This window comes from Puma concolor, chromosome E4 (genome assembly GCF_028749965.1).
Source record: "Puma concolor isolate L17-30 chromosome E4, mPumCon1.1.hap2, whole genome shotgun sequence".
Classification (NCBI taxonomy): domain Eukaryota; kingdom Metazoa; phylum Chordata; class Mammalia; order Carnivora; family Felidae; genus Puma; species Puma concolor.
Genome location: NC_141683.1, coordinates 34,045,810 through 34,072,287, shown reverse-complemented (window position 1 = coordinate 34,072,287; position 26,478 = coordinate 34,045,810). Strand labels below are relative to the sequence as shown.

Genomic DNA, 26,478 nt, shown 5'->3' with positions numbered 1-26,478 from the left:
GGCCTCTCTGCACAGAACAGCTGTTCGCCCCAGGAAATCAACTTCTTTTTTTATTAAGAAAAGCTGGAAAGTTATTTTAAAACGGAGAGAGAGAGAGAGGTAGCTCGTCCTAAAAATAGCTGTAATGCAAAAGCTCATTATTCAACAATCCGTGTTGCTTACGATGCAAAAAAAAAAAAATTAACAACTTTAAGTTCAGCGAATGCAAAGTTGGAGAGCTCGAGGGAAGGGAGGGGCTGTTTGCCAGGAAACCTGTGACTGTGGCTTTTTATGAATGGGGAGGCCTCGCCGAACCCACAATATAAAAGGGGGACACAGTAGGTGAAGGTCTGCACACCAGGGGCTCTCTCTTGTGACACCAAACCACAAGGCCAACTCTCAGAAGGCAGAGCTTCGCCATGCCCAGCCCAGCACTTCTGTGTTTCCTGGTCTTCCTGGCCGGGGTAGGAGCCAGCCGACACCAGAGCACCCTGTCTGAGGACAACTGCACCCACTTCTCAGTCAGCCTGCCCCACATGCTCCGAGAGCTCCGAGCTGCCTTCGGCAAGGTGAAGACGTTCTTTGTGAGTATGAATGCCCTCCTGTCCTTCCTTCCTTGCCGGGACCACCTCAGCCAGGCATTCTGCTGGAGCTCCAAGAACCCTCCTTCTCATTCACCTCCATCCCCGGGATCCATTCCCCTCAGACTTCAATTCTTAAGGAGTCCCAGGTCGAGCCCTAGATGGAGTGAGTTAAGCTAAGCCCAGGTGATGCAACAAATGTGCGGGGGGGGGGGGGGGGGGGGAAAGCCACCTCCCAGGCAAATGCACTGGGACTCCTATGCTTAGAGACATAGGAGAAATCACAAAGGGTCCGACTGCAGATGAAGATGTCCCCCAAACCTTGTGGCAGGGAAACATAAATGGCCTCAGCCGAGCGGGCTTCCAGAACCAGGCAAAGCCTGATGGCTTGGGCAAGAGCCGTACAGAGGGGAAACCTGCATGAGATGCATCCCATCTCCAGACGGCTTTCAAAGCTGCCGCTGGATGTCCGCAGCGAGGAGAAAAGAACAGCAAAGAGCACCTAAGGGGGTGTGGGTGGCCCCTTTGAACCTGATCCAGCTCTGCAGAAAGGAGAGCAGGACCGAGTCAAGCTTCGGCCTTGGCTTCGAAACCTGGCCGAATTTTAAAAATAACTTGATCCTGATGTAACTAAGGGACCCGATTTAACTAAGGGTTCCAGCACTGTTGAATGTCCTTGTTTTGAAAATCTCCTTTCCTGCACTAATGAAAACTCAGAAGCTCTATAAATAGGAGGGCATCAGAAAGACATTTATTTAGTTATTTCCTCAAACCTCGGGCTCACTCTCCTTTTGTTCTTCTTGCAGCAAACCAAGGACGAGCTGCACAGCATATTGTTGACTAGGTCCTTGCTGGAGGACTTTAAGGTGAGGGCCCGGGGGGCATGTGGGAGGCGAGCTTGCAGCGTGACTCAGAGAAGGGAGGCCCGGGAGCTGGGTCTGCTTCCTTTGCTTTGAAAAGGAGAAGTGGAAAGATCTTAACTCAGCACACAGCCAAAGGGCTGGCCCTGGGGGAGGTGGCTGGTTAAGAAAGGTCCCTGGGGACAGAGCTGTCCCCCTCAAGCCGGGGCAGCCGTGCTTCCTCCCAGTCACCGACCGCATGCCCACCCCCCCCCCCCACCCCTTAGGGTTACCTGGGTTGCCAAGCCTTGTCCGAGATGATCCAGTTTTACTTGGAGGAGGTGATGCCCCAGGCTGAGAATGAGGACCCAGACATCAAACAGCACGTGAACTCCCTGGGAGAAAAGCTGAAGACCCTCCGGCTGAGACTGCGGCGCTGTGTGAGTGTGGATCGGTTCTTCCCCTTGGGGCTCGGCGGCAGCCTCTTCCCACTCGCACCCGGAGAAGCAGAGACAGCCTGGCGGGAGGACTCTCCGAAGGCGCTAGAGTTCTGTCTCTTGCTCATTTCTTTCTGAGCGGGGAGTGGGGGAGGCTGCTAGGCATTTACATGTTTGCAAACAGCTTTCCTGTTATTTGTGAGTCATTTGTGGGTTATTAACTATTCCCCTCTCTCTTTACGAAAGGGGCCCAGAGCTTCAGTCTGGGCTCTCCCTTTTCCCTTTGGATCTAGACCCCGAGCCCAGCCAGATGGGCCAGGAAGCGAGAGTCCCTCGGAGAAGAAACTCCCTTTGCTTCTTACTCTCCACCTTTGGAAAGCAGAGCCCTTAAGCGAGGCCCAATTGACAGGAGTTTCCCTGGCATTTTAGAAGGCCCAGGGGACTCTGTTCTCTCACTGATAATTGGGGAACCAGTTGGTCTCTATTTGTAGGACGGGACCATGCGAAGGTTTGGGTCGGCATGACTAAGTCTCTGCATCTCTCTTCCTTGGAGGACTTAGAAATGGTCCTTGGTGGCTGGAACTGAAGAAGAGGGACAGGACAGGGAAGCAGGAAAGGACAGAATGGCTGGCTCAGCACTTGTCAGCACTGTGGTGTTCAAAGAGGAAGCACCAGGCTCCATCCCCTGGGTTTTCATGCAAGCTTTGCAAACATCTCAGAGAGGCTCCTGGAGAAGCACTTTTCATCTCCCTGGGCTGTTTCCTCTCTGTCTAGTGGGCCAGGGTGACGGAGGGCTCAGTTCTCCCCAGGCGCTGTGGGGGTTAGGTATCCAAGATGAGTCTGACTCTTTCTTCGTGCTTCCAGCTTGTCCCCCAAGTGCTGTGGACACAGGAGCTGGGAGCCCACGGCATTGACACTTTCTCTTTTCCTCCACAGCATCGATTTCTGCCCTGTGAAAACAAGAGCAAGGTGGTGGAGCAGGTGAAGAGTACCTTTAGTAAGGTAAGTGGATGGCAGCAGAAAGGGTTTGGGGAACGTGACCTCTACCCACTCCCCAAGTCGTCAGGTGCTGAGCAGGCCCCGTCCTTCTCTCAAAGGGGGTGTGGGAACCCCACAGATGGTGTGACCTCCCCAGCCAGTGAGGAGCTGCCGCCTTGGTTATATTTGTTTTCTGTGAAGTGTCTTTGGGGGTTTCTAAATGACTGCTCCCCGCCTTTGTAGGCGGGTTGAGGGTTGAGACAGCCAGCCAGCCTGTGAACACAGTGAGCTAGATGCTGGGGAGAGTGACAAAGGAAACAGAAAGTAGCTTGTTGGGAATCTAGACTCAAGCCACACGTGCAGGAAGCCAACACGTGAATGTGCACACACAAACACACCCAGGGGTTCAGCCTGGACTCCCCAAAACTCAGAGCAGGAAGTAGCATTCTCATCGACCTGGAGTTGGTCCATACTCACTTTCCAGGTGCCGTTCACACCTGCCAAAGTGCCTGAGAATGTCAGCTCTCAGATCGAGTGGGGTTTCACGCTTCCAACTGTCGGTGAACTCTTCAACCCCACTGCCCAGAAGCCATGTGGTCTTGTCCTCTTTGTGGGCTGGGGACAGACACTGGGCAGGGTTCTGGCATCAGGGGACATAAACCCCCTGATAATGGGCCAGAGGAGCAGGGCAGGGCCTGCTCCGTCCAATGGTGGGAGAGCATCAACATAAAAGGGCTCCCTTCCCTCTTCTTACTGTCTTGCTGTCCAAGTTGTTCCCCTAACGTCTTTTCTCCAAATTCTGAATAAGCGTCATGTGAGCACATGACCTTTAAAATTGTTGAAAAGGCATCATTTTGTAGACTGTGCCTTATGAAGTGAATGTTCCTCTTGTTACTTGCTAGTCATGTTTTAGGTAAACATGTAGCCTTTCCCAAGGCACTGGGAATAGCCTTGGGCTTCTAGGCTCCGTCCTTCACCTCCCAACGCATGGGAGCAAGGGTAACTCCTGGGTCCCTGAGTCATGCCCATCCAAACCAGGGACTCATTTGCTCACTCAGATGGGGCTTTCACTAAACATTTTCTATCTCCCTACACAGCTCCAAGAGAAAGGTGTCTACAAAGCCATGGGTGAGTTTGACATCTTCATCAACTACATAGAAGCTTACATGACAATGAAGATGAAAATCTGAAACACGGTGGGGAACGAAACATCCAGGATGCAACTCTTCTGGACTCTAGGACATAAATTGGAGATCTACAAAATCCTACTCAGGGATATGGGAGAACCAAACAGCTCCTTGGAGAACCCGGTCATACCTCTCTCTTAGAATATTTATTACTTCTGATACCTCAACTCCCATTTGTATTTATTTACTGAGCTTCTCTGTGAACTATTGAGAAAGAAGCCCAATATTATAATTTTTTTCAATATTTATTTTTTTTCACCTGTGTGTAAGCTGTTTATGTAGGGTGATACCCTATGATATTTGAGTATTTTAAGAGAAATTGTAACTTATATAAGGAAAAAAATGTTTCTTGGGGAGCCTATTGATGCTTCCATTCCAAGCCTGACCATACTTATAGCTGTTGAGCTATTGTTCCTGACTTCCCTATAATTTCTCTGGGCCTGGGGCTCCTAGAGTATTGTAAAGACTCTTACCCTCTTAGGAGGAGAAACTAGGGAGCCCCTTTGATAATTAATATTCCAGTGGCTCAGAGGGATTCCCTTGACCTCATTCCCCAACCTCTTCATTCTTGAAAGCTGTGTCCTGCTTGTTATTTTATAACAACCTAAAGTTGGTTCTAATAGAACTCAGTTTTAACTAGAAGCAATTCAATTCCTCTGGGAATGTTACATTGTTTGTCTGTCTTCATAGCAGATTTTAATTTTTAAGAAATAAATGAGTCTTATTAAAATTATGTTATGGCATCATTTGACTTCTGTTTGACTAAAATTATTCCCTCAATGTTTCCAAGATAGAAGAGCGTAGGGAAATGAATTCTGCATTTCAGGTAAAGAAAACCAACTACACTCTCCCAGAGAGGAGGCAAGTTCCAAATCTGATCAGAGGGGGAAAAAAGTTTCACTTCAAAAGGCAATAGCAAAGACCACCACAGTTTTCCTACAAACTCAATCCTTTGAGAAATTATCCTTAAATTCTTAAAGATCATGTTGATTTTCAAGGCTAAGGATAAAGTTCTGTAGATACCAAAATCAGAAAGACTGGCAGAGGACTTTTTTCTGTTTTGTTTTTGTTTTCTGGGGTCTTGTTTTGTTTTGGTTTGGGTTTTTGTTCTGTTTTGTTTTGGCTTCTTCAAGCCCCAAAGGTCTGGGTGAATACTAATTGACCAGGGCTGTTGAGAAAATTAAGATAAAGAGCTCACATGGCTCCTAGGGCTAAGAGATGGTCCCTATACACGTTTGATTGTTGGTACTCACAACTAAAAACCCCTACCAAATCCTCCTTGAGCTGAGATCAGAGGCCCACCCAACCGAGTAGAATATAAACAGATTAGCCCACTTGATAGAATACCCAAGGATTCAAGCGGCTGCAGTCCCTTCTCTTCCCTCCTTAAGCTACCAGACAAATGTGAGGTTGGCTTTTGACTGCGGTCTATTGGGAGGGGTGTGGTGGCTGGGGAAGCCCTACTCAAGGCCCCGTGACTTGGAGGAGAGGGAGGGAAACAATGGTCTGAGTAAACACTGATCACCCTCACACTCTGCCCAGGCGGCCCTGGTCCGGGGGAGGATAGGGGCCAACTGGCTGTGGTCAGTTTTTCAGTAAGACCTGACTCACTTTAGTTAAAGTAACCATAGGAAGGAAGTGGGAAGCATCAAAGCTGAAATTCTGAGATGAAAGGTTAAGAATGGAGGCCAGCTGAAGACCAGGAGAGAGGAATAAGGCTCTCTACAGCAGGGCTCTCTGTACTAAGATGGAGAAACTGAAGTTTAGGCTGTTAGGGCCCTCTGCTAGGCAATGCATACTAACTTAAGGTTGAGGTTCACACCTCATGTGAGGGAAGTGGGCATCTGAAACCAAGAGACAGAAACTCACCTAAAGAAGCCACATGGCTGATAAGATGTTGACAACAGCCACAATTAATTGAGCGCTTTTTTTTTTTTTTTTTGAGCTAGTTGTTGCTAGGTATATATGTATCAGGCATGCTATGGGGTATTATTATTGCTATCTTCTGTAAGAGGAAACAGATGTTCAGAAATGTTGGTGTGCCTTGGCCGCATAGATTATACGGAGAACGGAGAACTGAGAATAGCGTCAAATGCTTTTCCCTTCGTGTTAATTATCTATCGATGCCTCCAAAATTTAGCAGCTTAGAGCAGCACACATTTTTTGTTTTTTCCTGTAGGTCGGGAATCTCAGAATGACAACTAGGGGTTTTGGTTCAGGGTCTCTAATGCGGTTGCAGTCAAAATAACATCCAAGGCTGCAGTCATCTGAAGCTTGGCTGGGGTTGGACAAAACACATCCAAGATGACGCACTTACATGGCACGAGGACTTAGTTCCTCACTGGCGACTGGCAGGTGGCCTTGGTTCCTTGCTACGTGGTCCTTTCTGTGGGGCTTCTTTGGTGTCTCCACAACACAACACAACAGCTGTCTTCCCCAGAGCCAGTGATCTGAGAGAGAGCAAGGAGGAAGTCATGGTGTCCTTTCGACCTAATCTCAGAAATCTCACACCACACTGCTGGCACGTTCTGTTCCTTAGAAGTGAGTTGGCAAGTATAGCCCATATTGAAGGGGAGATAAATTAGATTCCACATTTTGAAGGGAGGCGTCTCAAAGAATTTGTGGACGTCTTTTTAAACTACCACATCTTTCTAAGAATTTAGAAAACATAGCTCTGTGCTCGAATGGCACATCAGGCTCCTGGGTTGGGAGTGGGGGTAAGGGGAAGAGTCGGGTAAGCATCTCACCATGGAGAGGGCATCATCATGGACATAGCCCTCCTCCAGTCCTCTCTCGTGGGCTCAGTCTAATATGTTTACCTCTTTGAGCCTTAGTTTCTCACCTGGAAAACTAGCAGAAACTTTCTTCCCAAGTGTTATCTACCGAATGTTTGTGTTCCTCCAAAATTCCTATATTGAAGCCCCAACCCCCAGTGTGATGATATTTGGAGATGAAGCTTATGGGAGATAATTTTGTTGAAGGAAGGTGGAGCCATCCTCCTATAAGTGCCCTTATAAAAAGAGACACCAAAGACCTTGCTGTCTCCATCTCCCTCTATCTCTCTCCATCTCTCTTTCTTCACATGTGCCCAATAAAAATATCCTATTGAGCACAAATAGAAAGATGACAGTGGCTACAAGCCAGGAGAAGAGGTCTCAGAATGAAACCTACCATGTTGGCACCTTGATCTCGGACTTCCAGCCTCCAGAACCGTGAGAAATAATTTTGTTCGTTTGTTTAAGTCGTGCGGTTTACGGTATTGTGTTATGGTAGCCTGAGCTGGCTAATGGACCAGACTTGATATAAGGGTCCAATAGAATGTCAGGTATGAAGGTACATATGTCGTATAGATTGGAAACCTAGAGATGAGAAGATGCGGTTTAGATGATCGGGATTTTTTTTTTTTTTTTTTTTTTTTTGCAACAAGCCTTTATTCTCTAAAAAGAGCAACCACCTCTTCTCCCATGGCCCTCTTCACCTCCCACTAGAGTTTAGATAGAAATGAAGAATGAGAATCTCAGTCTATGGCCCAAGCCCAAGCTGCTAAGGTGAGGAGGGTGGGACCAGGGAGAGAAGCTCCCAAAATTTGTGATGACAATGTGGTTACCCTACCCAGCCACTGAAAGAAATCCAACAGATCGAAAGGTTCTGGAAGGAAGGGGTTGATATCAGAGATGTGAAGAAAGAGGAAAGAGAATTGGCTCAATGGCAGAAGCTACTCACTCTATGGCTTGTTGACCCTCAAAATGCTTATAAGAGTGGATCTAATCGTGGGACACGGGGACCGGCTTTAAGCCTGAGGGAGAAGCAGGCACAACACTCCAAGAGAACGAGAGCTGTATCCTAAGAGCAAACACTCAGAATTAAAAATGAAACGAAGATCTTTAAACTTTCACAAGCTGCAGAACTGGCTACAGAATGAACCAGTCAACTCTACCTTGGAGTGGGTAGTGGGTCCCAGGGGACACAGGTATTCTATTATTTAACCATCCTTTTACTCATCAACTCAACTTGGTGACTTTGGAAATTTTACTTCCCCTCTCTGGGCTTCCATTTCCTCAATGAGGAAACAAGGAAGTAAGTCTGAATCAATGATTTTCAGCTGGGACCCCTAGAGTCACGCACGTTCCTGAAAGTATTCATGGTGGAGAGACTGTGGGAACAATTTCCCAAATTTGAAAAAGTCTAATGAAATTGTACGTTTGCTATCCCCACCTCCTGTAAGTCTGCACAGTTTCATTAAAAAACACTTGTATGTGCTCGGCTGAAGCAAGAGCCCCTCAGTATGGAAAGGCAAGTCACCTCATGCTGGCCAGAAGCTCTATTTTTCTAGTCATCTATTATATCTTTGATTAATAAAAACAGAAAATAGAATTATTTTTGTAAATTTTTTTAACCAGCCAAAATATTTTAAAATAGAGAGTCTCTGGAGGAAATTAATAACGGCAGTCCTTTGTGGTTAGAAGCTTCAAAACCACTAAATTAGATGAACTCCAAGTGCCCTCTGAGCCCATAGTTCCTAATTCCAGTATCTGATTCCTCAAATCAGCCAGGGATATTCCCACTTGAGCCCTTTTCTGGGACACGTTCCTGTCCAGAGAGTCTGCACTGTAATTTTCCAGGCAGATTACCAGTCATCTGTGTACTATCAACAGCTCCCATCTTACAACAGGGTTGAGCAGCCACAGAGCTCTGAGTTTCCAGAAGCCTCCTTGACATTCTCTCTGGAGAGGATGGAGGAGACAAAGACCTACGGGAAAATAACACAGCTTGTTTCTTACTCCACAGCACAGGCGTGATGTGCTCAGCCTCTGGAATCTGCCAAACCTCCAAGCTGCGTGACCTTGACACATCGCCTTCTTCGGTATTCTCCTCTGTGACACGGAGAGAATAATCATTCCTTCCAGGTGTCGTTGTCATAAGAAATAGAGGTATGAATACATGTAAAGCACAGAGCAAATACTTAGTAAAACCAGCTTTTCCCTTAGGCATTTGGAAAAATGCTCACCTGAGACCAGATGGTGAGATCACTGCCATCACCATGAGAAACAGCCAGACACACCCTGTGTGCCCATCACTGAACCTGGACTTTCCTTAAAATGTTTTCTGCCTCCCTACCCACCACTTCTGGATAGGAAGAGAAAACGGACCATCCTGGCACTTGGGAAGGACAGAATGGAAATGACATTTTCTTGAGTGCCTGAAGAACTACTTGGCTTGATGAAGTGAATATATACATCAGTTATAGCTACTAGAGTTACATTGGTTCAGTGAGCAGAGGCTTACTAGAGGTGCCTAACTGCCATCCAAAGCCATAATAGTTACACATACCATTAAATAAATATTAGGTTAATTACGTCGAAAGTTTTTATTGATCACAGCCCTGGCCTTTGTTCATATACGTTCGTTATCCATCACGGTTACTAATCTGTTAGCACCCTAAAAAATGAGACAGTCTACCACACTGCATCTTCCCTTACCATTATTCAAGTAAAAAAATACATTTTTCCCCCAAAGTCAAGAAGTCATTGTATGACAGAGCCCATAGTCCATCAAATATGCAACCCAGAATCTCACGCCTATGTGAAAAAGTCTTTCTGGATTATTTAGAAGAAACGGATGTCATGCCCCCAGCTGAACCCTATCATACCTCTACCAGAACTGAATTAGTAACCGTGGCTAGTATGCAGCATAAGTAACTAATCAGGGCTTCTCGCAGAATATTCTCTACATTCGTATCTAACAAGGATGAGATCAAATCAAAACAGGGGCAGACTGGCTTCTCCCTGGCCTTCGTCCCGAGTCAGAGTTTTTATGAGGTGCACATTTATTTACTCAGAACCTATCATACTCTAGGTACTATGTTGGGTGTTGGGGAGAAAATAGTGATCAAAACAGACATCATGCCTACCTTCATGGATTTAGCAGCTAAATCCATATGGTCGGAAAAAGACATCACAAGTTAACTACACAATGTTAGCATAATTGTGAAAACTAGTAGATGAGAAGTGAGAGGTGTCACTAAAGCAACTAACCCAGACTCAGGGGAGGGAGGGCTTCCATGAGAAGGTGACATCCAGCTGGACATGAAGGATGAGTGGGCCTGGTCAAATAAAGGGGGAGGTGCTGAGAACCTTCGAAAGAGCCACATATTTAAAGACCTCTTTGAACAGCAAAGAATGAAGGGAAGGAATATCTCTGAAGCAAGGGTAGATTTGTACTGATACTCAATATAGCTGGGCCCTGGGCCCTCTTCAGAACCCTCTGGCTTCTCCATCTCCTCTCATATCCTGAGTCTCTGAAGTAGGAAGGGACCTAAACTGTTTAAGGAACTAAAAGATGACACACAACAAGTGAGGCATATTATATATGAGGGAGAGAGATTTAACATGAACTGGAAGAAAAGGACAGACTTTAAGCAAAGAGAAGCCATTAAAGGCTATTAAGTAGACAGGAGAATATATATCTTCTGAATGAGACCCTATAGGGTCTGTTGGCTTCCAATTCAGACAAGAGGAAATTCTAGTATGGACTATGGGGGTAATAAATAGGAATTTAGTGAAGTACAAGGGCTCAAGTGTTCGGCAACTACTTAGGTGAGAGTGGTGATGGCAAGTGATGGCCAAAAACCCCTCAGATCTGGTCTGGACAACGGGTAGGGGAGAAGAAAGTTGGGAGGAAAAGAGTACATTCTACCTTGGCCCCATTGAGTTGGAGGTGCCTCTGAGACTTCGAATTATTCCACAGTGGTCAGCTAGACATAGAGGTGTAGTCTGAAGATAAATCTATGAGTGTCATTGCAATAGGGATGGTAAGTGAGATTGTAGGAGTGGAGAAAATCACCAAGGGAAAGAGTGTGAGAAAAGAGCCCAGAACCAAGACCTGGAGAACCCAGGTATTTATAAGTCAGAGCAAGACAAAGAAACTTATAAAGAATGGCCTGGGTGATAAAAAGAAATACCAGGAGAAAGTGGCACTCCTGAGCACAAAGAAAGAAAGCATTTTAAGGGAGAGAGAATGGTCAACTGAATCAAATGCTATCGGGAGGTCAATTAGGATCAAGACAAAAGAGCTTCTATGGGATATAGCAAGTGGGGGCACTGGTCACTTTATCAAGAACAGTGCAGAAAAGTGGCAGGGGATGGGAGATAGATGGGATCACGCATTAAATGGGAGGTGAAAAAGTGGATCACAGGACACTGGGCCAACACAGGAGAAAAAGTTGAAGATAGATGAATGAGATATAACTGATGAAGACAGTTTCCTCAGAAGGCAGGAGGGGGTAGGGTGCAGGTAGAGGAGTGGATGAAGAGATTAAGAGGAACACCTTCATTGAATAATAACAGGAAGGAAGTAGGGACAGTGGGTACAAAAGCAAGTTGGGTTGAAGATTTGTTGGCAGGAAGTTGAAGTTGTTTCCATCAGATGGCTTTTATTTTCTCTGAGAAGAGTGAATAAGAAGAGAATGAAAGAAGTTTTGAGGACAGAAACAAAGATTTGAAATGATGCTTGCAGATATGTGGAAAGCAAATGATTCTAAAGAAATGTGGAAGACATCCAGGCAGTGTTGAGCCCAGGTGAGGTAGGTAATCATGAATTGCAGTCTGCCAGATTGCATTCTTTTTCTCAGGATTGTCTTGGCAGCCTGGAGTGAACGCATGATATGCAAAATTGTTTTGACCCATGAATATAACAAAAGGACAAGGGGGAGAGGAAGTTGAGAATATAAGTAAGAGCCTGACCGGAAAGATGGACCCAGGACTCAAAGTTGAATAATGTGCATACAAGAGAGAACTGATGAAAAGAGATAGTGTAGATGAGCCAATGGACTGGAGGCTCTGATGCAGTCAAGGAACAGTTGGGAAGGTAAAAGCGGAATCCCCAAGGATAGGAGGTGGTGGCCAGACAGGGAAGAGACTGAATCAAGACATTTTGGAGATGGGCAGTTTTGAGGGATAATGAATTCTAGGCTATAGCCATTGGAATAGATGGTTGAGTAAAGGCAGGGGGAAAGGTCATCAGCAATGTGGAGATGATGGAATTGAAAAGCCACATTTTGGAGAAGTCACCCACAAGGACACTGAAATCCACCAGGCTTGTGGCAGTAGAAAGAAGGCCAGTGGAAGGCAATGTAAAAGAAGAGTGGGAGGTAGGTGCTCAAATCATTTGGGAATGAAACGGAGAGGTAGATGTTGGAGCATCCTGGAGCTTCTGGTGGATTCTAATTTTCAAATATGTAGAGTTCTCAGAGTTTCATACACTTGACAAATTAAATTTCCTAAATCTTAGAGCAGTGCAGATCTAGATTTCTTAGAAGATGCCCTAATATATAGATTTCCTGGTATTTCATAATAAATAAAAGAACCTATATATTTGTAAATAGATCTTAGCAGATTGAAGTCATTTTTACGTCAGAAAAACAACAACTGTCTAAGCATTAACCACACACAATCCGAGTCATTCAAATCAAGAACCTTATAATTTTTGCCAAGATGAATCATCACCCAATGACATACCCAACTGGTCACCTCCAGCAAATCTCCAAACAGGTCTTTCCTATGATATGCAGGGTCTTTATCCCCTGAGTCTTTTCTATTTCACATACAGTTGTCCCCTCTTATCCACGGTTGTGCTTCCTGTGGTTTTGGTTACACGTGGTCAACCGTGGTACAGGAGCAGATGATCCTCCTTCTGACAGATTGCCGGAAGGTCAACAGCAACCGAGAGCTACATCACAATGCCCGTGTCATCCACTTCACTTCCTCTCTTCACATGGGCATCGTGTCATCTCACATCATCACAAGAAGAACAGTACAATGAGATATTTTGAGAGAGACTACATTCACATAACTTCTATCGCGGCACATTGTCATAATTGTTCTGTTATCAGTTATTGTTGTTAATCCTTTACTATTTCTGATTTCTAAATTAAACTTTTTCGTAGGTATTATGTATAGGAAGAAAACATAGTCTATATAGGGCTCTGTATGGCCTGCAGTTTCTGGCACCCACGGGGGGTGTGGGAATGTACCCCCTGTGGAGAAGGAGGGACTACTGCCTTACTATTGTGCTCAATCTCTTTCCTACATAGCAGGTAAATAGAAAATCAACAAGAAAGTGTTACCACAAGTATGAAATCTGTTGGTGACAGTAGAAGTCCCCAAGAAAACAGCAGTGCAAAAACTTAGCCTTTTCCTCTGATATTTGGCTCAATAATTATAACGGGTAATTCGCCCACCCTCATCTCAGCTGAGGCATCCAAGCATCAAGTATCTTGAGTTGCTGTTGAGGGAGGAGGATGGAGGCAGAAAATCATCTAAATCAGCACCACTCAGTGTGGCTGGAAGACCACTGCTTGTCCATGAAGTGTTTGCTACCCGTCTGTGGCAAGAACAGCACAGAAATGAAGTTTAAAAAGCTTTACAGCAGGGCGACTGGATGACTCAGTCGGTTAAATGTCCAACTTCGGCTCAGGTCATGATCTCCCCTTTTGTGGTTTGAGCCCCGCGTTGGGCTCTGTGCTGACAGCTCAGAGCCTGGAGCCTGCTTCAGATTCTGTGTCTCCTTCTCTCTCTCTCTCTTTCTGCCCCTCTCCTGCTTGCGCTCTGTCTCTCACTCAAAAATAAATAAATAAACATTAAGAAAATTGAAAAAAAAACTTTATAGTAATCTGATAGAATATTTTTTTGTTAGAGAGAATCATTGAAAACAGGGGCTTGCATTCTGTATATCTTTACGTTATTTTTCATTTCATTACTTCCCTAGTAATTCTTTTGATTGTATTTTACTAAAATGCTGATCCATAATGAATTGAACTTCTTTAAAGATCGGATTCTTTACCAAAGACGGTTTGAGAAACTCAGGTTTAAATCACACTCCCCAGCTTATTCCCAGACTCATGGAACCTCAGATTGGGAGAAAGAGGTAGTGAGATACCATTGGTGGAAATACATAGACTTAGACTAACCTGGTTCCAAGTCCCCACTCTACCACTTAGAGTTGACCCTAAAGAATTTAAAATCCTCCTCAGGAGGTACATATTGCAGCCATGCTTGGCTGCCATTGTCTTCCTGTCTCTGATTTTGTTCAGGTATTGCATGTATGCACTTCAGGGGAGCAGGGCTTCTTCCAAGGTTATTGTTTCCCCCATCCAGTGACCGACTTAGGAATGGGTTTATGATGTAACCTGGTCAGTGGGACATGAGGAGAGCTTGGATGACGGGCTACTGGGAAATATTCTTTTTCTTCTTAAAAGCAAGGAAACTAGGCTTTTTTTCTGCCTCTGGAGGTTTTCCACGTTTCAAGCCAGGAATTGCTGAAGCCTTCTCTGAGACCATGAGGGGACTCAGCCTGAGGAGATAAATCAGCAAATGGAAAATGGCAAGCAGAATAACAGAAAGAAGTAAGTCCTTGGTAACTTTGTCAAACACATGAGTTAACCAATCCTAGATGAGAACTACTTCAGAATTTTCTATATATAAGATAATGATTTTCCTACTAAGTCACTGTTGATTGGGTTTCAGGTTACTCGCAGCCAAAAATATGTACAAAAGATATGCGTGAGCCCTTGGGCCATAAACAGTCAAACAACTCTAATCCTGGGGCTTCCCCTCCTCCCTTCCTCCTTCTGGGTAGCTAGCTGAGTCACCTCTGACTCGTCCACTGAACTCCAAATATTTGAGGGAGTTCAGGATGGTCAAGGAGTTCATTTCCCTTCACCACAGCACATGACTCCCTAGTTTCAGCCAATTCTCAGGCCAGCCGCCATGTCATCTTCTTCAATGTTTTCACCCAAGGAAACCAGACCTTTGTAGAGCTGTGTGCACACTGATGCTGTAAGTGAAATGTGTGAGGAACGCTCGCTTATGCCTCTGGCCCACATCTGCTTTCTCCCAGGGCTCTACCTTCTCACCCCTTCTCCTGAGGTAGACTCTCCTTTGCACCTTCCACTTCCCTTTACAAAGGCCTCCTCTCCTACAAATCCTTCCACCGCAGTGGGAGACCAGATAGTTATTTCCATTCATTGAGCAAACCACTGAGCCACACATTTAGACAGTTGATGTAATTCTAGAAGGTTCTATCGTCTCATGAACTTCACATTGTCCCTCACACCTGACTACACCTTTGAGGGCAGGGAGGAGTCTCGCAGTCCTATATCCCTAATAGTATCAAGCACAGAGAAGGCATTATATAAATGTTTGAGTTCAATTCAAAAGAAGATTTTCCTTATAGCTACCAAATCACAGATATTTTGAGTTAGACACTCAAAGGCTCTCTTATCCACCTGCCACCCACAATCACGCTAACAGACGGACAAGAATTGTGATGCGTATACGTCAATATTTGCAATGAAACAGAACTCATTACGTGGTGTTACACCTGTTTCATTTCTGGACAGCTCTCATGATTGGAAATCTCTTTCGATTTTCTCATCAGGCCCAAATTTGCTTGGCTATAACTTACCTTCAGTTATTTAGTTACACTTTCTGGGATAAAATAGAATAAATATATTTCATTTTCATATGGATAGTCCTTCAAATGTTGAAAGCAGCTATTATATCTATTCTAAGTCTTAATTTCTTTAAGTCAGCCATCTTCAGTTACTCCAGTTATTATTCAAAATGTATGGTTTCCAGTATCTTTTCCATTCCTGCATTTTTTTTTCTTGTATGCACTCATTAAGAAAGTCCTTTCTTTTTTAACCCTCACATATTAATTCAATATTGATTGGATTCTTACTATGTGCCAGGTACACAGCAGAGAATCAGATGTGGAGCTTACAGACCCAGAAAGGAAGACAATTAAACGATGACAGTGAGGAACAAAAGGTGCCTGATCACTGTGTTGCACAACTTTGGGGGCACTCTTCACACACAATATGATACAAATTTCACCCCTTGGAGTTGTGCAACATGGTAAACCGGTAACTGATGGAAGCAAGCAAACTGGACCAGGAAAGTCCTCCCTGGAAGAAAAGAACATTTAACCTGAGACCTAAAATATGAATATCCATCAGTTAGGCAAAGGGGGAAAGGAACAATGTGCTGGGCCGAGGGAACAGCAGGTAAAAAGATGTGGAGGCGAAGGGGGAAGGTATGAGACTAAGAAGAGGGAATAGAGAGAATGAGACTTGAGAAGTAAGCAGAGGTCAGGCCATCCAGTTTCTATTAGGACACGTTAGGGAGGGTGACTCATATCCTAAAGAGAGTGGGAATCCATTGAAGGGTTTTAAGCAGGGAAATAACATGACTGTATTTGCATTGCAGCTGCTATGTGGAAAGTGGATTTGCAGAGGATAAGACCAGAGACTGGAAGACCGAATCAGAACCTGTTACAGTAATGCAGGTAAAAATACAATACAATACAATAATGAAAAATCAGACAGTGACTTGCACAAGGATAGCAGCAGTGGGAATAAAAAGAAAACTACATAGACATATTTGTGCGGTCGGTCATGTGTAGTATCAATTAGATTTGACGACTGTGTGGACGTGGAGGGTGAAGCAAGGAAGAAATCAAAGATATTAGACAAATGGGGAGATGGTGGTGCTATGGACCGAGACTGGAAACTCTGGAGGAGGTCCGGGTTTGCACAAATGAGGAAGATGAACATCCCAGTGTTGGATGTGTTCAGTTGACATACTTGGAGATACCTAAGTGGAGGCGTCTAATTAGAGTTCAGATGTATGCACCAGATTCTGGAGTCTTCAGTCTGCAAATGGTAACTGAAATCATGGGAAAGAACACCGACTCACTCAGAGAAAAATACGGAGAATGGGAAAAGACAGCTTAAAGCACTGAGGAATAGCATCATTTAATGGGTGACTTGAAGTATCAGCCATGGAGGGCAAGGAGAACCTGCCAGAAAAATGGAAGGAAAAATGGAGCGTGATGCATGGAAGTCCAGGGGAGCAGATGGGGCCGGGTACTGCTGAGAGTCCACTAGCTGTGCCTCCCTGGGCAGGTTAGACCTACTCACCGTCCCTGCCCAGGACCATTCATCATGTCACAGCCTCACCACCACCATGCAGATTCTTTAGCAGCAGCCATAGCACATTGTTGGCCATACCGCGTGTTGCATGTTGAATGGTGTCTCCCAAAAAGATATGTTCAAGTCCTAACCCTTCAGTATCTGTGAATGTGATCTTACATGGCAGTAGTCTTTGCAAATGTAATCAAGACAAGGTTATGCTGGAGTAGCGTAGGCCCTAATCCAATGACAGGTGTCCTCATAACAAAAGGGAAACTTGGATACAAGGCGATAAACACACAGGACAGATGGCCGTGTGAAGACGAAGGCAGAATTGGAACTAGGCTGCCACACACCAACGAACAGCAAAGATTGCTGACAATAACCAGAAAGTCAAAGAGGCAAGGCCAGTTCTTCCCTAGAGCCTTTCGAAGGAGCACGGCACTGTATTTGCTGTATTGGCCACCTTGATTTTGGATTTCTGGCTTCTGAACTGTGAGAGAATACACTTCCATTGTTTTAAGCACCACCTCCCCCCCCCCCCACCCCCCGTTTGGGGTAGGGTTTTACAGAAGTTCTAGAAAACTAATACCCTGGGGTCAGCTAAAATTCCAAGTCTTGTTTAATTATGACCAAGTTACCTCATCTTTATCCTGTGTTGCACATTGACGTTTTTAAAATTAAATATATGACTTATGTTTACCTATGTCTGCTTTACTCTTAGATATTTGGGGCAATTGATCTAGCTTTTGATACCCTTGACCTCTATACCTTTGCCCAGAATGACAGAACATTAAATATGGTACATCGAGGCAATAGCACATTAGATATCAATTAAGGTCCTGTTCCTAGCTGGAAATAATAGACAGCTATAGCTTATCTGCACACTGATCACATAAGACTTTCTCAGGTTGATCATGTAAGACTTTCTCAGACGCCTTGATGAAATCCAGACACATCAAGTCTACTGGAAGTCCAAATCTACTAGTCCAGGGACCATATAAAACAAGTAACTTGTCTAGACCAGAATGACCTCAAACCCACTTTCTCTGCTCAAGAGAGGCCCTGTGCAAAAACATCAGTTAATTTTGATGAGCGAACTTGAATTTCTCTACCCTAGCAATCTACCCCCCTGACTATGCTACTTGTACTGTTCCTGCCTCCGCCTTCAGGTTCAAGGCAATACTTTGAGGGTCCTCTAAAATCTGACTCTGCCCCCACATGGAGAGACTCTTCCTGACTCAGTCGTCTCCCGAAGCGCAATCTGGGCCAATGGCTTCTGGAGCCTTGAAGGCAGGACCTAAACAGTGAACCTTTACTGGATCCTGGCAACGATTACTTCCACTTCTACTTGCTCACACATCGTTGGTTTCATAGTCTGCCATCCTTTCCACTCCTAAGGTAAAAGGAAGCAGTGGGGAGCCGTTCATGGAAGAACTGAGAGTGAGAAATGGAGAAAGGAAAGATACACGCATATCAGGGGCAGCGCGTGTCACTGAGGCTGACGCTTGTTAAGGAAGAGACAGAGCAAAAGCAACTCCATGTTACTGCCAGAGCCCAGAGCTTCGGGTGAAATCGTGAATGTCTAGAAAGGAGGGAGGGTGGGGAAGTTGCTGACATACATCTCCCTTGGACTCCGGTGACCCCATGACTGGAATATGTTTATTTGATGGCTGATTTTGCTGTACGGGGCTCTTTCTTTCCTCCCCTTCTCCTTTTGTTTCATAACACACGATAACACTCTCCTCCCTCCCTTCTTTTTTCCGTGGGAAAACACTAAGAATGAATAAAGTCATTTTAATACTATGAAACAAGTAATCTATCATTCTAGAATCACAACATCTTTATTCTTGTATTCTGAATCAGATGGCCTTGCTATCTATAAGCTCTTTGCAGGAAAAGAGTTGGCCTCTTCTCTTGAGGCAGAAAGGAAAATAACCAGTCTTCTTTTTTTTTTTTTTTTTTCTTCTTAGATTTCCCCAAAGCGACTTAGGATATTGGAATTAATTAGACAGAATGCTTAGAGTCAGCTTTATCATGGGCACATTAGTTAAGATAACACTAGCTGCTGTAACAGATCAACCCTGAAATCTCAGTGACTTAATAGAAGTTTATTTCTCACTCATGGAGAGAATGCGTCTGGAGAGGGTAGCAGCGAGGTACAGGCAAGAATTCTGCTTCACCTTCACTCATGCTGATGGAGGTTGTGCGTTATAGTCACTCCTGAGACAGGATGGATTCCCCTCCCAACAAAACGCGGTTCAGATGCCAAGACTGGTGATGCCACACGCACGCACACAGACACACACACACACACACACACACACACACACACACACACACATTCCAGGAGGGTATGGAAAGGTTTATTACTCACATAATGAGGCTTTCTTGGAGGGAGGAGGGCTGGTTCCAACAATGGCTTGAGCAAAAGCAGGGAGGGGCTACTGGTGTGGGGTTCATGGTCGTTGCGTGATGGGACTTGAGTAAGGATTCCCGGGTGCAGGCTGAGACTTGTGTGGTTTGAACTTCCGGTGAGTGCCACAGGAGGGGGCGCTCAAACTCCCTTTCAGTTTTGAGGGGCAGAAAGGGAAAAGGGGAGTAGCGGGCTTGAGAGCCGTGAGCAGACATCAAAAATGGAGTCAAACTCTCAATTACACTTTGGGGCCCTCAGCTCCTGGATACAGCCGGAAGACAAGGGACAAAGATGTACGGGAGGTTTTAACAGGTCAGGCCTGAGAATGGTGGCGGCCCTTTCTCTTCGGCCACATTCCACTGATTAGAACCAAGTCACAAAGGAGCAACAAATATGGAAGGTGCAAAAACCTTTAGTGAATAGCTTGCCTTTTCTGCCAATCACCAATGGATCCAGATTTGTGGGGCCCAAAGCTTGAATAATTTAGAGGTTGTCTTTAAGAAAAAATAAATTAGGGGCGCCTGGGTGGCGCAGTCGGTTAAGCGTCCGACTTCAGCCAGGTCACGATCTCGCGGTCCGTGAGTTCGAGCCCCGCGTCGGGCTCTGGGCTGATGGCTCAGAGCCTGGAGCCTGTTTCCGATTCTGTGTCTCCCTCTCTCTCTGCCCCTCCCCCGTTCATGGTCTGTCTCTCTCTGTCCCAAAAATAAATAAACGTTGAAAAAAAAAAAATTTAAAGAAAAAATAAATTAGACGGGGTGCCTGGCTGGCTCGATCAGTTAAGCGTCCGACTCTGGGTTCGGCTCAGGTCACGATCTCACGGTTTGTGGGTTCGAGCCCTGCGTCGGGTTCTGCACTGACGGCAGGGAGCCTACTTGGAATTCTCTCTCTCTCCCTCTCTCTGTCCCTCCTCTGCTTATGCTTTCTCTCTCTCTCTCTCAAAATAGATAAATGAACATTTTTTAAAAAGAAAAAATACACTAGAGGTTCGAGATGTCAAATTAAAAAGTAGTTTTTGCAAGTCAGGACACAGAAGCTGGGCTTCACCAGCTTCATTAGGTAAAGGTCTCTCGTTGCAAGTCATGGGGCAATTCTCAGAAGGCCATCACTGGCCACTCCCCAGGGTCACCCAGCGGGGAGCCAAAGGGAAGGGGTGTGGTTTCTGGTACATGCTTGTTACACAGAGTTACAGAGCTACAGAGGGAGTAAACTCAGGGCTGGTGACTCCAGCTACAGAGTTCATAGACTAGTCCAAAGCCTTTGAAAACAGTGCCAATGTGCTGTGAGAACTGGGGAAGAGAATATCGTTACAAATTTGCTATTAGCAGAAACAGCTAAAATGTTACCTCTTTGTGACCTTAAGAAATTACATCCCCTTGGGTTTTGCTCTATATGTAGCTCTTCAGGGGTTTGGGGGCAGGGGTACTTTTTAAGCAAAAGGTTTGTTAGGGGTGAAGCACCAAAAATATGATTTGGTGTTCCATGATTCAGCAAATTTGAGAAACACCAGTATCCCTTTGCAGAGCTCCCGCCTAGAGATTTCTGTGTTTCAGAGATGCCCCCCGAATGTCCATTACTCAGCCTGCTTTCTGACTTGCCTGGGTGAGGGCATGGGATGGAAACCGGAGAAGAGCTAGGACCCCATAAAAATCATGACATACCACTTCCGCTGTAGGCTCCAGGAGCAAGGGACACGTCCCCGTGCCTGTGATAAGGCTGTGCCCCTGGACGGCACTCAGAACAGGTCCTTGCCAACACATGCGTGCAAGTGTCTAGACAGCGGCAGCCCTTCACAAGTCTGGGTTTCGGCTCTACTCAGATCCCTGGGGTAGGATCTCCTGCCGACACACATTCTACACTCCTCTCCTTACTTCCTCATTTTTCTTTTCTTATTTCTTTGACTTTCTCATGTATTTTTCTCCAGCTATAGTATACTGCACTGGATGCAATTTTGGAAGCTTCTACTTGGGGGAGAGTGGCTAAAAATAAAACACTAAAAACACAAACAAGTCATAAAGCGAAATAACCAACATTTGTTTAAAGGCTGTCATCGCCAAGTCTAGACAGAAGCCGGGTCATTAAAAGGATTTCTCAGGGCATGTTTTAGTCCCCAGCTTCATCCATCCACTCAGCCAGCATTTCCTGAGCTTGCTGTTCGGGTCGACTCCCCAACAGGGACTGGGGATCATGCCTCCATGAGTCCACCCTACTCCAAGGGCGCAGGGCTCTCAGCTTGTCCCCTCCGGGTTGCAGCAAGGTTATGGGCAATTTGTCTGCAGCAGCCTCTGCTCAAGCCTGCTGGGGACACCGGGTTGAGGAATGAGACGGGTTGGAATGGTTAGTGCGGTTACTGCCACAGGACCCACTGAGGGCAGAACAAGAGGAAATGGGTTGAAACAGCAGCAGCAGGGATCTGGGCTTGACAGAGGAAAGGCTTCCCCTTTATCAGGGAAGGAGACGCTGTCTCAGGTGACGGGGGAGTCCCAAGCATCAAGGTGCCCGGCTCTGCCCTCCAGGAGGCCTTGCCTGGGTCTCAGAGCTCTGGGGACCAGTCCTGCCCCGAGCACGTGCTGCGGCGGTGGCCACGCCCTCTGGAACTTACACATACACAGCCTGCTGCCACCGTGCACGGAACCGCCAAGTCAGGCAGGCAGAGGCTGGGTCTCCTGTGTCTTCCTTCTCTGCGAGGAGTACTGGATGCTGCTAGGTTCCCACCAACATCTCACAAGCATCTGAGGGCCTACTGTGTGCCAGGCACCGGCGATGAGTCCGCGAATAAAGCAGACTCAGATCTCTGCGCCCGTGGAGCTTAGGTTCCGCTGGCGATAAATAAGTTCCACAGGTTTCTAGAAGGGGATCAGATCTTTGGGGGGGAAACCTGAAGTAGGGTAGCATTTGGTGTGTACATTCTATTTCAATTAAAACGATTTTATTTTTTTTACTTTTTTTTTTTTTAACATTTATTTATTTTTGAGACAGAGAGAGACAGAGCATGAACAGGGGAGGGTCAGAGAGAGAGGCAGACACAGAATCCGAAACAGGCTCCAGGCTCTGAGCTGTCAGCACAGAGCCCGACGTGGGGCTCGAACTCACAGACCGTGAGATCATGACCTGAGCTGAAGTCAGACGCTTAACCAACTGAGCCACCCAGGCGTCCCCAATTAAAACGATTTTAAATGTAAGGCCACAGAGGGGAGTGGAGTGGGGGTGGGGTATAGGAGGAAAGACTGCAGTTTTAAATAGAGCAGTCAGGCTAGAGGCATCATAGAAAAAGAGATACACAGAACATAAAGGAAATGAATTGTGCAGATATCTGAAGGAGGAGTGTTCCATCTTGGGGGCGTGGGGACAGGGGGGGAATGGCCTATGTGGTGCTGCCCTTCCAGGTCCATGAATGCTGTCGGCCTCTAAATTTGGCGTCAGTTGCTTTCACTGCCTCCTCTTTGCCTCTGGGAAGTGTCCCAACAGGCTACGTTGGGGTCCTATATCACAAGAGATTGTTTACGAGGTACTTAAGCTGACCTCAGTTTACAAATCTATAAAATGGGAATAATAATACCACTAACAGTATAGGGTTGTTGGAGGTCAGAATTCAGAAGAAAAGAGGGATGTCTGGGTGGCTCAGTCGGTGAAGTGTCCAACTTCGGCTTAGGTCATGATCTCATGGTTCCTGAGTTCGAGCCCCTCAGGCTCTGTGCTGACAACTTGGAGCCTGGAGCCTGCTTTGGATTCTGTGTCTCTTCTCTCTCTCTGTCCCTCCCCTGCCCACACTCGTCTCTCTCTCTCGCTCTCTCTCTCTCCCTCTCCCTCTCTCAAAAATAAACAAAAAAAAAAAAAAAAAGGGAAAGAGAAGGGACAGTCCACAAAGAGGACCAGAGGTCTCTGAACAGGACTGAGCAGTGTCTTCACCTGGTTCACATTCGCTATGTGCCGGGAACTGGGCTAAGGGTTTCCACTGATTAGCTGGTTAACTGTCACAGAAGCGCCGTGATGGAGATGCTCTCCTGCCACCATTTGCTAATGGGGGTGGAGGCTCACAGAAGCCGGTGGCCTCAGCCCGCACGCGGAAGGGGCGCAACGTGGTCTGGGCCTACAGGAGTCCAGGGCTCCAGCCTACCCCACCCGGCAAGCCTGACCCACATCACTGCAACTGGGTCTTTTTTGCAAGAGTGAGCAGGGAGGACCGGGTTCAGAAACCCAGACTAGAGATAACGGCTCTCACGTTTCCTCCCAATCAGCCCTGATCTCTGCGGCCTCCTGTGAGGGGGTATGACCCAGTGGTTTTCTTCGCCAAATTCTTATGAGAATAATACCGCTGAAATCGGGGGCCTGATTAATTTTGACAACTGTGGGAGGGGAGAGAAGGTACACATTCTTAGAACCGGGGCGAGGCTGGGCTGGCGGGCCCCACTTTCGGCACATTCTAGATGCCATGGGCTTGGGAGTTTCGAGAGAAACCCTGTGAGTCACCCTCACTTCCCATGGCCCCTGTTTCACTTGAAGGCACACTGCCTTCCCATCATCACCCCCTGGCCCCCAACTCTGCCGGCCACCAACGCCCTCCAGTGACACACCCAGCTGCTCCCCGTCCCAGCGTGAGTGGGGGTCCTCTCTGCTAGGTCGCAGAGCCACAAACCCACTAGCCCAAACATCCCCGCAGCAGCCGATATAGAGGCCTCCCGGGTCAACCCAAAGCCACGCAGTGCAGATCACCTTTACTCTCCTCTAGTTAAAATCAATCCACTCACACCGATGCTACAATAACAGGACTACGACCTGCGATAGAGGGTAACAATGAGTGCTAACTATGTGCCAGGCATCATTTCCATGAGGTAAGCGATATCATGGTGTTAGTCTGGGTCCTCTGAGAAGGAGCTGCCCGAATGGGATTGAACTTGCAAGGGGTTTGCTTAGGAGAAATGTATTCATGAGACAAAAACATGGGGGGAGCCTGGTCAATCTGGGAGAGCCATCAGACGATGGCTGACCCCAAGGAGGAGCAAAAGAGAGAAAGTTGGATGTGCGATCTAAAGAAGTTTCCCCAGAGTTGCCAGAGAATCCTCAAACCAAAACCAGTCATCACTAGAGTCCCGGTTTCCCCAGGAACTGGGGTACCTTGGCCTCCCTGCTGGGCCCAGTCATGGCTGGGGCAGATGGAGGGAAACACGGCCTGAGCGTAGATGAACAGTGGATTTCAGAGCACAGCAGCTGGGGCCCTTCGGTTGGTTATGCGGTAATTGGAGGACTATGAGGCCCATCCTCATAATGAGTACGTATTGTTTTAAGTATTATTAAGAACTTTTGTGGAGTGCCGCAATTATTATCCCCATTGTACTGATTGATAAACTGAGGCTCCATAAAGTCAAGTCACCTGAACATACTTTGAACCCAGTTCAGTTAACTCCAAAGCTCTCTCCCGCACAGTGTGCATCTGAGCTATTGACCACCGCATCCCAAACCTGATTCCTCAGACTCCATAATCAGTGGAGGGCTGGGCACACCATGAGTGTCCCATAAAGATTTCTGGGGGTAATATGGTTGAGCTCTTGCCTAGTAAGAAAAACTGCTTGCAAGTCTCCTGCGTCTGCCCCAACACCTAGAACTCTGAGCCTGAGTCACCTTCTTCAGCATGTGCCTTTGTCCCCAACCAGAGAGAGCCCTCGCCGGGAAGCTCCCATGGCACTCGGGGCCTCGCTTACGGCACCTGCCAGTCTGCCTTGTGTCAAAGTCATTTGCACACCGTCATCTCCATGGTGTTCCCACCAGGGGCTTCCCAGTCTGGGGAGCCAATCAAGTAACATGCTCAAGACCAAACACCAGCTGAGTAAGGCTGAACCTCAGATTTGTTTTTGAGCCATTCTGCCTGTACACCCAAAATAGATGCAAATATCTGTAACTGGGCGAGCAGAGCCACTGATGTGGGGAGAGGCTGAAGGAATCCCCCTTGCCCCTCCGCATCTGATTCTTCCAGTCGCCCACAGTGCAGCCGAGGGTATATATCTATGTTTTGGGAAGTGCTTCAAATACCCTCTTAATCTCAGCTGACTTATTCTATCCCCAGATTGCCCCACTGCTGACAGCAAAGTCATTCATGGCCCTGTCATTCAGCAAGCAACATGCAAAATGCATTGATTCATAAATTGACAGTGTCTTTTTGGGAATGCCTACCAAAACATAAAATGTACGTAGCCTTTGACCTAACTTGCACTTCTAGGAATTTATCCTACAGAAACCCTCACACATGTGCACAGAGATGTTGTACAAGATGTTTGCAACATTAATACTAATAGTTTTAAAAAAAGGCAACAAATGAAACGTCTGCCCACCATCAGCAGATAGTCAAATAAATTGTGGCTCATCTCTACCATGGCATGCTCTATAGGTGTTGTAAGGGTTCTGGGGCCCCTGGCTGGCTCAATTGGTAGAGCACACGACCCTTGATCTTGAGACTGTGAGTTTTAGCTCCACGTTGGGTGTAGAGATTACTAAAAAAGTAAAGAAAAAAAACTTTAAAATATTGGGGAAAAAAAAAGAATTCGATGGTTCTGAGTTCAGCCTCACTCAGGTAGGCTAAGTTTAAAAAGCAAGTTGCATGTTAATTAACAGGGATGAAAAAGCTCTGGAGACGGGATGTACAACAATGTGAATATACTTAATGCTATTTAACTCAACACTTAAAAAGCGGTGGAGATGGGGTATTTTATGGTACGGGTATTTCACAATTTTTTAAAAAAAAGCAAGTTGTAGAACATACCTAATGATTCCATGTGCACTTGTGATAGCCCTCAAAGAAATTCCTCCTCTGTGTTTATAAGGATATATATGTATGTAGATAGATTAATAGAAATTTTGGTAAGACTGGAAAAAATCAAAATCAAACCGAGCTGGTGAATGAAGTTATTTCTGGAGAGGGAGCTGGCGTGGTCGGGTGGGGAGAGAGGTTGTAACCAACTTTCACATTTCACTCTGAATGCATACACAATTACACGTGCATGTAATTTCTTTGCTGTTCGAATTACTAAAATTACTTGCATTGATTGCTCTGTGGATGCATTCATCCACCCGACAGATCCCGAGCACCTATGTGGGGTCAG

The 26,478-nt window shown here is 46.1% G+C and overlaps 1 protein-coding gene and 1 long non-coding RNA gene across 3 annotated transcripts; one reads left to right on the top strand and one right to left on the bottom strand.

Moving 5' to 3' along the window:
- The first annotated feature begins 398 nt into the window (after positions 1-398).
- On the top strand, positions 399-4,734 carry IL10 (interleukin 10). Its single transcript, XM_086693096.1, has 5 exons — positions 399-563; positions 1,367-1,426; positions 1,687-1,839; positions 2,773-2,838; positions 3,912-4,734. Exons 1-5 carry the CDS (start codon positions 399-401, stop codon positions 4,002-4,004), a joined length of 537 nt encoding a protein of 178 aa, XP_086549222.1. The 3' UTR covers positions 4,005-4,734.
- Positions 2,285-8,978, bottom strand: LOC147572566 (uncharacterized). Of its 2 annotated transcripts, none has more exons than XR_015245748.1 (3): positions 8,783-8,978; positions 6,319-6,451; positions 2,285-2,786 (listed from the first exon to the last, which is right to left on the bottom strand). It is a non-coding gene; the product is annotated as an uncharacterized LOC147572566 (long non-coding RNA). The 2 variants fall into 2 exon arrangements; XR_015245747.1 differs by lacking the exon at positions 8,783-8,978 and adding an exon at positions 7,725-7,768.
- Between the last annotated feature and the right edge of the window lie 17,500 nt (positions 8,979-26,478).

Coding starts and splice junctions, on each gene's coding strand:
- IL10 (XM_086693096.1), top strand. CDS start 399: ATGCCCAGCCCAGCACTTCTGTGTTTCCTGGTCTTCCTGGCCGGGGTA. Junction 1,427..1,686: donor CCTTGCTGGAGGACTTTAAG/GTGAGGGCCCGG, acceptor CCCACCCCTTAG/GGTTACCTGGGTTGCCAAGC. Junction 1,840..2,772: donor GGCTGAGACTGCGGCGCTGT/GTGAGTGTGGAT, acceptor TTTCCTCCACAG/CATCGATTTCTGCCCTGTGA.